Below are 11298 nucleotides of genomic sequence, written 5' to 3'. Positions count from 1 at the left end.
CTGGCGCTCAGCCAAACCTTTGGTTCTCAACTGAGCCTCTAACTCGGGACCTCCACCCATCTCACGCCCATTCCCATCTTACAGAGGGCGGAAAGACGAGGTAAAAGAGGGGAGCCAGTAAAAAGCTCCATAAAGTCAAGACTCCGAATTCCCTTCGTTTCTTCCCGCCCAGACCCACCTTTTTGTTTCCGCTTCCCACCTCCAGATTTCCCATTCCGAGGGCTCCTCCAACCTGTGGGCCCCAGCCGCGAGACGGCTGAGCATCGCCACTTTAAGGGGCAGGCCTCTCGCCTCCCTGACCTCGCCCCGCCCCCTCGGGGGCCGCTCTGCGCCTGCGCCCCGCGCCGGAGACCTGGGGTTGGGCAGCGCCCAGTTCCGTGCAACTTTCAAGTGAGTTGCAAACTCCGCCCCGAAGCCGGTGCCGGTGGCCCGGTGCACTGAGGTCCCGGGGACCCGCACGAAGCGCAGGCTGCAACCAGCCACCTCTGGCCCGGGACCCACAGCGCCCCTGGCAAGGGCCGAACGCTTCGTTCTCCGGAGCAGGAAGTGCGGGTCAGAGCTGTAACTGCCAAAGCGGCGCGGTGGGGCGGAAGAGCGCGCTGGCGGGTACCGGCTCCCGAGTCGGTCCTGCCTGCCCCGGCCCGCTCATCTCCCCTTTCTTCAGGCTCTCCGCGCCGCGGAGTTAGTGCTGGCTCCGCCTCCACAAGGGGCAATCCTAGCGCCCCTGTGGTTCCTACACCCCCACCGTGGCGTGAGCGTCCCTCTGGTCGTCTTCCTGGAGGGATCTCCCTTCGCTCCCAAGGCTGCAGAATGGTGTCCTGGATGATCTGTCGCCTGGTGGTGTGAGTATGGCCCTTCTAATTCTCCCTCTGTCCCTGGGTTTCAACCTGCCCCTGGGGTGGAAACTGAGGATGTCAGGTGGAAAGGGGGGCTTTCTGAGCTCCCTCACACCTTTCCCCTCCTTCCAACATTCACTGCAAGGGTTAACGGATTTGTGGACCTGCACAAGACATGGGGGCCGGGGGAGGGGGGGGGGCGCGTGCTGGTACCCCCACCCTCAAGCCTACTTGGCCGACCGCCAGACGAAACCCCTTGCACTCAGACACCCACTGCAGGCAGGGGCGTGGGAGAGAGGACCACAGGCCGGCCAGCAGCCCCGTGGCAGACACAAGATGTGGCACGTTGTGGGCGCTTCCCAACTGAGCAGTCATTCACGTGACTCACCATCCTGGCCTCAGCCTCCCTACTCAGTCCTACTCGTCACCTTTTGGTACTCCAGCACCTGGCTGAAATATCTGTCTGCAACCTGGCACTGCCGGATCTGGTGACCCTGCGCCTGATGGCACGTCCAGGGGAAGAATCAGCCCTGTGCCCTCACGGCTCCGAAGCCTGCTTCCCACCCACCTTGTGCTCTCCCTGCCTCATGCACCCAAGGGCCACTTTTGCAGGCCTGAGCAGGCTTGGGGTGTTTGTAAACAGCAGGGTAGGGAGGTGGCCTCCAGGGCTCTGACTCAGGTGCAGGTTGTGCAAGCCAAGCGGGAAGAACAGGGCAGGCACCACCACCTTGAACCTGGGTGGGAGGAGGCGGCCACCTGGCTGGGGGGTGGGGAATGGTGCCCCTCACACTTCTCTGCTTTGGGGGCTGCTCTTCAGGCTGGTGTTTGGGATGCTGTACCCAGCTTATGCTTCCTACAAGGCTGTGAAGACCAAGAACATTCGTGAATATGTGAGTGTGGGGGTGGGCAGGAGGGCTCAGCTCAGGTGGGGGGTGTGGTAGGATTTGGTGAGGTGTGTGGTGTCCAAGCTGGCCTCCCTCTTTTTCAGGGGTATAATCTGGTGGTATATCCTGAAGCAGCATGGGCGTGGATGGAGGGTGGGCTATTGGGGTTCTTTGTAAGATCTTGTGGGTGAAGCTGATTGAGGGTGGGTACAGGAATGAGTGGCAGTTTCTCAGAGGCAATTCTGTAAGGCCAGCCAAGTGCCAGGGGAATGCAGTGGGAAGGGCTTTCTGGAATCTCTGGACTGGGTCAGCCCGGGACAGGGGAGTTGGTACCACCGGTTCAGCTTCTGGCTTCTGACCTCTCCCCCCACCCCACCCTATCCAGGTCCGATGGATGATGTACTGGATCGTCTTTGCACTCTTCATGGCGGTGGAGACCTTCACGGACATCTTTATTTCCTGGTATGGGCGCCGGGGCTCTGTGGGCTGCGGGGAGGGGCTGGCCCTCCCTGGCCTGGCTCCCCGGTGGACCTTGCCCCTCTGCTCACACAGGTTCCCTTTCTACTACGAGATCAAGATGGCGTTTGTGCTGTGGCTGCTTTCTCCCTACACCAGGGGGGCCAGCATGCTTTACCGAAAGTTTGTCCACCCATCCTTGTCTCGCCATGAGAAGGTACCCCAGGGGGAGGCAGGGTGGGCAGCGTAGGGGGGGGTGTGAGGGAAGGAGCCCTGGATTTGGGGCTTGAGACACGGGGGGACATCGGGGCTCTAATCCCAGTCCTGCTGCTGTTGAACTGTGGGACCTTGCCAGAGCCTTGTCTTCTTCCTCTTCTGGACTAATCAGATGGGTGCACAGGTGAATGATCTTTGGAGGGTGTAACACACCGGCTGGAAGCTGGTTTGGGGTTGGTGTGGGGAGCCTGGAGCGTGGCGGATCGTTGAGGTGGAGGCGTGGGGGAGTGGGTGGGCAGCCCTTTGCTCTGTGGATGGGGTGGCCCAGGAGGCATGACTCCCACTGGTTTCTCTGGGTCCGTACAGGAGTGACCCAGGCTGTCCGCCTGAGCTCTCCTCCCCGATGTCGCCTGCAGGAAATCGACACCTACATAGTGCAGGCCAAGGAGCGCAGCTACGAGACGGTGCTCAGCTTCGGGAAGCGGGGCCTCAACATTGCTGCCTCTGCTGCTGTGCAGGCCGCCGCTAAGGTGCCCTGGGCCCCAGCCTTCCAGCAGCCCGCCCCCCGGGGCCCTTGGGGCGGTCCAGCCCTCAGTCGGGGAGCCAAGGGATAGCAGCTGTCCATCCCGGGGGAGCCGGGGTGAGAGGTGACAGGTGGGGGAGTTGGCGGGAGCATGGAGCTGACGTTCAGACTTGCCTGGCTCTGACGTTGACCATGAGCCGCTGCTCCTTGTCTCTGGGCCCAAGCTTGCTGTTGGCGCCCCAGGGTGCAGGGCTAGAAGGGTTGCCGTGTTGCCTTTGGGCCTGTGCCCCAGGGATTGCTCTCAGGTCAGCCTTGATCTCCCTGGGCCGCTCCCCCTGCCTGAGGCCCCTTCTGCCGGAAGCCCTGCCCCCTCCGTCAGGCGGTGCAGCGGCTCCTGCTCCCTTGCAGAGTCAGGGTGCACTGGCCGGGAGGCTGCGGAGCTTCTCCATGCAGGACCTGCGAACCATCCCGGATGGCCCCGCCCCCACCTACCAGGATCCCCTCTACCTGGAGGACCAGGTACCCCGCCGCAGGCCACCCATCGGTGAGTGGGCAGAGGGACCCGGAACTGTGCCCCCCAGAGAGAGGGATGGCGTCTTCCCCCAGGGCCGGGGGAAAGCTGGGTCAGCCGGCCCTCAGACTGTGTCAATGCCTAGCTTTGCCTCCCGGCTCCTTCTCCTCCACACAGGGTACGGGGCAGGGGGCCTGCGAGACAGTGACACCGATAATGAGTGTTGGTCTGACACAGAAGTGGTCCCCCAGCCACCAGCCCGGCCCCGAGAGAAGCCGCTGGGCCGTAGCCAGAGCCTGCGTGTGGTCAAGAGGAAGCCTCTGGCCCGGGAGGTCAGTAGTGAGGCAGGCAGGAGGGAGGGGGGCTGTCCTTACCGCTGCCGCAGCCCCGACCTTTCACGACGACGTGCCTGCCTTTTCTCCCCCAACAGGGCACCTCGCGCTCCCTGAAGGTTCGGACAAGGAAAAAGACCGCACCCTCAGACATGGACAGCTAGGGTCTGCAGAGCCAGGCTGGGTCTTACCTCCTGCTCTGCGGGGCGCTGGGGCCCTTCCGAGGGGCTTCTGGCTGTGCCCGCAGCCCTCCTGGCCCTCCTGGCTCTTGCTGACGGTTCCTGGCCACGTGCAGGGCCGCACCCACGATGTACCAAAGCAGGCTGGGCTTACGGTTCTATTTATTGCCTTCCTCACCCCCTACCTTCCCAGGTGTGGGACCAGAGCCCTCCCCAGGCCCCTGGAAAACGAAACCCAAAGGTCACCCAGCTGCATTCCTTCCTTCCTGTCCTTCAAAGTACTTGACAGCCTTCTCCAAGGCCTGTGTGTGTGTGGGGGGCTGGGGGGCGGTGACGATTGTACGGTTTGTGTTGGTGAATGAGGCTGGGTTTGTGGAAGTTTTGATAAATAACTTCATAAAAGTGCTCCATCTCTTCTGGTTTGTAGTCCTTGTCCTCACAGCACATGTTATTAAACAGCCCGCCACAGGCTAGTCAGGGTCTAGGACCAGTGCTGAAAGGCCTGAGACTACAGGAGGGCCAGATAGCCATTGACAGATAGCTGTGATGTGGCAAGTATTGTCATGGAAAGCTCCTGAGGACCTCAGAGATGGGAGAGCTGGGGGACAGCCCTGGGAGGGGACAGAGTCTAAGAAAGCAGTCAGGAGGAGACGGAAGCGGGCCTTCATGGGAAGTAGAAACCAGTGGCAGTGAAGGTGTGGGGGGACCTCAGGCAGCACGATAATCTCACAGGGGATTAGCTTGAGATATGCGCAAATTAGGCCTGGGGAGGCCAATTTCCTCCAAGGGCCTGCCAGGCCTCTGGGCACCTCCAGGGGTGGCAAGGTCTGTAAACCCTCAGGGTCAGTCGGAGCATTGCACCGCCATGGAGTGGCCACGAGAGGGCAGCAGCTGCCAGAGTCTGGTTTGCCCTCAGCTTCCAGGTCAAGGAGGGCGGGGCTTGGAGGCTGAGCAGAGCCTTGCCCCAGCAGGGGCCTGGCCGCTGGCTGGCTGGAGGGATGATACAAGAACCCTGGCCCGGCCTCCAGAGGCCCTCCCTGCTGCTTGTGATCATTGGTCCTCAGCCTGCCCCATCCTCGAATCTCTCCTGAGACCCAGGCTGCCTGCTGGCCCCACTTCATCCCTTAATCCCCGGGCAGCCAGTGCCCAGCCCTGCCCGCTCCTGCCCTGGTCTTACCGTCGTGTCCCAGGGCTGCTCCCCTCTCCCACCCACAGGCCTGCTGTCCTTTCCCACCTCTGATTAAGTCGAGAGATGGGGCAGAGTGTCAGGTGGGAAGAGGGGATATGGGGTAGTCACCCAGAGTGACCTGAGGAGTGTGGATTAACTCTTGGTGTGGGGATTATCCGGGTTTATTCGGGAGAGGTACTTAATCTGCTGGGTGGCTTAGCTCCTCACAGATTGGTGTTCAGTGATTTCCTATCTTGGTGTTCCCTTGCATCATGGGGTTGCCCTATCTCTTCATTTATTCATTCAAAAAATCTTTATTGAGCATCCACCCGGTACCAGGCATGTTTCAAGAAACTTGGGGTGCAAAGTCTAGTGATAGCTAGCATCTAGACTGTGGCTGCCCCAGCAGGGGCTGCCCTGAGCCCTCAACATGTATTAATTTATTCCTCACAACAATCTTTACAAAGCACTTGTTATTATTATAATCTCCATTTCACTAAAGGGAAAACAGGGACCTAGAGGGCAAGTTATTTGCCTGAGGTCACACAGCTAGTAAGTGGCAGAGTTGGGCTTGGAAACCAGGTAGTCTGACTCCAGAGTCAGAATACTTAACCACTGTGCAGAACTAGAGTAAATGAGAAAGTTTCTTGCCAGGGAGAAAAGGAGAAGGAAATGAGCAGAGATGAAACATTGATTGTGTCCTTGACCTTGTGCATTTTAAAGAGGTGATTTCCTTAAATCCTCCTGACAAGACTGTCAGGTGGGAGTTATAGCCATTTTACAGATGGAAAGACTGAGACTTGGAGAAATGAAGCAATTTTCCACAATTGTGCTGCCCCTGCCTGGGTCAGAGCATTGTCTCCCGAGGCAAGTCTGCCCAGAGGTTGCTTCGGTAGGGGTGGAATGGCACGATCTACACCCTGTACTGAGAGAACAGAACAGAGGAGCATGTGATAAATGGCAAAATGAAATAAAAACTCGAGGCAGGGAGCAGCTTCAGGAGGCTGACAGTGTGCGCCGGTAAGGGAGCTTTCCTGGGAACCAAGGGGCTTCACCTGCCCGCATTCCTCGGATGGTACCTTACAGTGAGTGGCAGAGTCACTAGGGCCCCGGGGCTGAGTTAGAGATGGTCCCGATGGCCACCTTAGCCCCAACCTTCCCATTAGCCTGGCTGCCCCTGCTGCTCCTATTTCTGTCTCCGGAAGCATCTCTTTCATTCCAGCATCAGCCTCCAGGCCTTTGCTCCGCTGTATGAATCTCCTGTTCTTCCTTCCAGGCTGTCACAGCATTTCTTCATGATCAGATGTCACCTAAAAGCCTCCCTTGACTCTAGCCCCTTGTGAAGCTCCTGATCTCTGGCCAGCTCACCCTGTTCTGGGCTGTGCTTGCATGCTCATCACCCCCTCTGCTTCCTGCCCATATAGATGCCGATAGCTTCTTCTTCCCCACCTTATCAATCTAGACTCATGACTCCAGGCTCTTTTCCTGTCCCCCTCTCACCCCTCCCCCATGCTCTGTCCTATTCCTATCTACCCTTTGAACTTTACTCAAACATCACCTCCTCCAGGAAGCCCTCTGTAAGCCTTCCCCATGACCCCTTGGGGTTGATTGCTCATCCAGACCACCTCCCACACTGCACTGTGGCTTCATAATGAACAGATCTGCATCTTACTTTTGTATCCTGGCCTGGAGCAAATAGTGGTTAAAGCAGGTGACATATCACGTGGTTCATGGTGAAGTACTTGTTCTCTCATTTCTGAGCTCAGCATCACCCACTCTGTGACATTCCCCTGACTTTCCTAGCCTGGGACCAGAAGCACCTTATTAGTCTGTTAACATGCCTGACCCCAATCTTCACCCAGCATAGGGCCTGACACCTAAGAGGCTTCAGCGAATGTTTGCTGGTAAAAGAACATGCATCAAGGGAGCAGAAGCTCCTTGAGGCTGGGGATGACCTTGTATGTTCATTTTTGTATCGTGAATCTCTGGGTGCCCATCACAGAGCCTTGAAAATGCCCGAGTCTCTGTAATACATGTTTGGTGAGTGTCTGCTGCAGTTGTATGGGTTCCAAGACCTCCTGGGGCCAGAGGGGAAGGGGCAAGGAGAAATCCAAGTTCTGGACCAGCACACGTGATGCTGTGACTGCAGCACTGGATGCAGACTGGGCTTCCCTCTGGGAATCACTGAGACACCTGCCTGGCACCCTCTCCCTCTGCACGGGGTTCCTGGCCCAACCCACCACCTCTCTGGCCTGGCCCCTAGGGGCAGGTTGGGCTGTGCCCTGGCCTGCCCACACCCCCATCCCCATTACCCACCAGCGTGCCCACTGCCTCTCCAGGCAGAATCAGAGCTGACCAGAGTTCCAACTAGCCTGGAGCACAGATGGGCCAGGTTCTGCTGCCATGGGTATCGGTGGGGAGGTGAAGAGCCTAGGCCAGTCCCCTTGGAAGCACACACCTCTGCTTGGCCCGGGTACTAGTCCTGCTTGGTTTATGCTCACTCCGGCCTCCCCATCCACCTTGCCTGCTCCTGAGGGATGCCCCCCAATGCTTCCAAGTTCCCGGGTGCAGGCGGATCTTCATTCTCAGGTCTCCCTTCTCCCTCCTCCCTACCGCCACCCCCTCCCCCTCAGTCCCTTGGACCTTTCAGGCAGGTCCTCTCTCTCCCGGCCTCTTTGGCCCCTCTGGATCCTGGTCCCCCTTCCCCACCTCTGGCCTCCAGGTGCATTGGCCTCACTATTGCATTTTTCAGTGTTACTCCGGGCGGCGGCAGCGTGGTTAGCCTCTTGTTCCAACACAGCCCAGGCCCAGGCTGAGTTGGGGAGTCCTGGCTGGCAAGACCCCACCCTTGAGAGGGTTGAGCAGACAACTCTCAGGCGCTCATCCCTTGTCCCCCGCCCCCCACACAGTATCAGGGATGCCCCATAGCTGGGTAGAGGCAGAAGCCTGGGCAAGAGGATGATGCCCTGCTGGGGAAATTCCAGGGTGGGGGACCAGAGCTGGGTTGCTAGACAGAAGGTCCTGAGTGAGTCTGGGGCAACGTGAGGTGGCTGGACTGCAGGGGAGGGAAGGTTCGGGGGGGGGAGGGGCACTGGGGAGATAGAAGAGGAAATAGGTAGAGATGTGGGTGGGTGGGTGGGTCAGAGGGAAGGGGGCATCGGCCGCAGAGCTTCCTCCTGGCTCCCAAAGCATCTCCACACTTCCCTTCCTCCGCCCCTCCCCCAACGTCCTGGGAGAAATCTCCCCGGTATTCCCCCTCCCCCCTGCCCCCGCCCCGGGCGCTGCCACAAGGGTGGGGGGTTGGGGGGGGGAGGCCGGCCTCAGCTGTCTGAAGGATGGAGGGGCTGGGGAAGCAGGGCTAGGTGCCCAGACGGCCGCGTGTGTGGGAGGGGATGTCCTGAGATGCCCTCCACCCGGCAGTCCCCGCTCTGACGTGGGTGCCCCCCCTCTCCCCGCCCGGATTAGTGGCAGCTTGGCCTGACTCTCCGGGGCTCCTTCCCCCGCCCCCGCCCGCTGCCTGCCCCTGGGCAGGGGGCTGCTCCGCCCGAGGGGCACTCGTGCTTGCCCAGGTAAGGGGCTCTGGGGACAGCGTGAGGTCAGCCGGCGTGTGAGTGCCGCCGCGCGTGTCAGCGGGAACGTGCGTGTGTGTGTGTGTGTGTGTGTGTGTGTGTGAGTGTGAGTGCTCTCCAGGGGTCGGCAGGCCGCGGGGCCTGCGTGCGTGGGGGGCGTTGGTCAGCTCGCCTTGGCCCCGGAGTGCAGCTGCTGTTGTGTCCCCGCGGTGCGTGGCTCTCTTCTGTTTGTGTCTTTGTGTGTCTCCCCAGACCTGCTCTGTCCTCGGGCGCAGAACAGCCGGCTACAAGGGCTCTGGGCTGTGGAGCAGGATGGAAAGTGGGTGAGGGTGGAATGGGGCTCCTTCTCCCCACCCCGCCCCCCCCACCCCACGACCCCCTGGGCATTCTTAGGAGCCTGTCCTGAGAGTCCTGGTCTAGTCCAGGGACCTGAGAGGCTGGCAAATGGGGTGGGATGGGTGTCCGTTCCACTCCCCTGGGACTGTCCCCATCCCCTTGGGGCAGGACAGTGGCCGGCCCTTGGGGCCCCGACAGCCCAGACCCCCACCCTGGCCTGCTCAGCCTCTTCTAGGCCTCGAGCCGCAGGGATCTCCCCCTGGACTCTCCCACAAGCTTCGGCTGCCAGAGGACACAGATGGGGGACCACGGGCACACCCTGGCCCCTGTCCGCATCCCGGAACCAGCCTAGGAACAGGAGGATGGGGCCTGGGGCCTTGGGACTGCACTCTGGGTTAGACCCTCTGTGATCAATTCCCCGGGCACACGCAGGTCCAGGCCACCCCTCAGGGGAGCCAGGGGAGGAAGGGAGTGTTAATAACTCAGTCATGTAAACAACCCCTACCAGCCTGCCCTGCCACAGAGCCAGCCTCTGGGGGGAGGCAAAAGGCCGGAGAACCTATGCGAACATGACCTAAGTTGTGCCCGGTGCTGACCCCTTCAAGCCTCCTCTTCTCGGGACCCCTCCTCTTCTCAGCCAGTCCAAGGATCCCTGCCTCCCCTCTGGCCTCTAGAGGAAGCTCCCTCCAGGCCTTTCAGGGCGCCCTTCTCCAGGAATGGTGCAGTGACCCAGGACAAGGCTGGGCACATCTGTGAACTCATCCCTTCGATGGAACGGGGGTGGGTGGGGTGGCACTGCCCATGTCCCAGGCTGGGTAAGGGCAGGCTGAGGATGGCTTCCACAAGGAGGCAGGGGAGTTGTGCGGGGTGGGTGGTGGGTGCCCCAGGGGAAGGGAAGCGCCCATTGGGCGTGTGGGTTTCTGTGTGTGTCTGAATCTGTCTGTGTGTGTTTGAATCTGTCTGTTTGTGTCTGTGCTCTGGAACCACCCCCGCAGAGGAGCTGGGATGCTTCCTCGGGTGGAGGGTGCCTTGCGTTCCCATTTCCTCTCCTCCTCTCTGCTCCCTCCCAGGAGCCACTCCCATGGGCTCCTCTCCAGTTCTGGGCCTGGAGACACTGGGATCCCAGGCCAGGGGCTGACCCCCAGGACAGAGGGTGGGAGGGCATCTGGTCCCACTTCTTCTCTGGGCAGTTGGTGAAACCGGGACCCTTAGACCAAGAACAGAATAGAGTCTAGACCCTTCTAGCATGGCTAGTGCGGGACACCGCGCCGCCCCTTGGAAGGGGTCTTGGGTCTGGAATGGTGGACAGCAGCTTGGCCAGATGAGGACCAGGCTGGGCAGAGTGGGGCCAGCGAGTGTGCCCGTGTGCCAGAGCTGGAGACGACCAGGAGCCAGTGGTCCAGCAGGCACGGGTCAGAGCGCCCATCACTGACCCGTGAGAACTCGACTGCCCCTGCCAGCTCTGGCACTGATCCCTCCCAGCCGCCCTGCCCTGGCACCCCTGGGGGCACCCCGCCCCATCAGTGGCCTGGTCCGGCCCCTCCCGCCCTTTGCTCCAGTTCCCGGGCTTGGCACCTATAGTGGGGGTGCTGCCCGCCTGCCAGGCTCCGGGGCCGGGCCCACGGGAGGGTGGGGCGGCTGGGAAGCTGGCACGCTGCCCCGGGGGAGCCTCTCTCGGCAGGCGCCCGGGTGCCGCGGGGGGGAGGGGGGAACAAAGGGCTCATTCTCCCCGTGCGCAGCCGGTGGCATCGCCGGGGCGTTGGCGGAAGCCCCCGGGGCCCGGGAGGGGGCAGGCCCAGGCGGGGCCGCCGAATCACGGGCTCCCGTTTCCCGCAGGGTGCTGGAGGAGGAAACCGGCGGAGCAGCTTCCCCACTCTCAGTTGCGCGTCTGGCGATGGCGATCAGAGGTCCTGCTGCCCTCTCCGCTGGGCTCTCCCTCCATTAGCCGCGCCGCTCCGCGCTGCGCCCTCGCTGGTGCCTCTCTCCCGGGTCGCGGGATCGGCCCCCCTTCCAGGCACGACCCCCTCCCCCCGGCCCCCCGGCCTTTCCCCCCAGCTCCGCCATCTCCGACCCGGGGCGCGCGTTCCCCCCGGCCCGGCTCCCTCTCTCCCTCCGGGGGCACCCGCTCCCTAGCCCCGGCCCGGCCCTCCCCGCGGCGCAGCACGGAGTCTCGGCGTCCCATGGCGCAACCCACGGCCTCGGCCCAGAAGCTGGTGCGGCCGATCCGCGCCGTGTGCCGCATCCTGCAGATCCCGGAGTCCGACCCCTCCAACCTGCGGCCCTAGAGC

At 61.5% G+C, this 11298-nt stretch overlaps 2 protein-coding genes across 4 annotated transcripts; both read left to right on the top strand.

The window, feature by feature from the left end:
- The first annotated feature begins 327 nt into the window (after positions 1-327).
- Positions 328-4342, top strand: REEP4 (receptor accessory protein 4). 2 transcript variants are annotated; one of them, XM_043452879.1, is made up of 8 exons: positions 330-842; positions 1654-1726; positions 2106-2182; positions 2273-2393; positions 2809-2922; positions 3324-3459; positions 3604-3758; positions 3857-4342. In XM_043452879.1, the coding sequence occupies exons 1-8, from the start codon at positions 811-813 to the stop codon at positions 3920-3922; spliced, it is 774 nt and encodes a 257-aa protein (XP_043308814.1). In that variant the 5' UTR covers positions 330-810; the 3' UTR covers positions 3923-4342. The 2 variants fall into 2 exon arrangements, with proteins under 2 accessions (XP_043308813.1, XP_043308814.1); XM_043452878.1 differs by having other exon boundaries at positions 328-842; positions 3324-3758.
- Positions 4343-8437: 4095 nt separating this feature from the next.
- On the top strand, positions 8438-11298 carry HRURF (HR upstream open reading frame). 2 transcript variants are annotated; one of them, XM_043453540.1, is made up of 2 exons: positions 8438-8674; positions 10847-11298. In XM_043453540.1, the coding sequence occupies exon 2, from the start codon at positions 11191-11193 to the stop codon at positions 11293-11295; it is 105 nt and encodes a 34-aa protein (XP_043309475.1). In that variant the 5' UTR covers positions 8438-8674; positions 10847-11190; the 3' UTR covers positions 11296-11298. The 2 variants fall into 2 exon arrangements, with proteins under 2 accessions (XP_043309475.1, XP_043309474.1); XM_043453539.1 differs by lacking the exon at positions 8438-8674 and having other exon boundaries at positions 10639-11298.

Source organism: Cervus canadensis, chromosome 30 (assembly GCF_019320065.1).
Source record: "Cervus canadensis isolate Bull #8, Minnesota chromosome 30, ASM1932006v1, whole genome shotgun sequence".
Lineage (NCBI taxonomy): Eukaryota > Metazoa > Chordata > Mammalia > Artiodactyla > Cervidae > Cervus > Cervus canadensis.
This window is presented reverse-complemented; position numbering and strand designations above follow the sequence as displayed.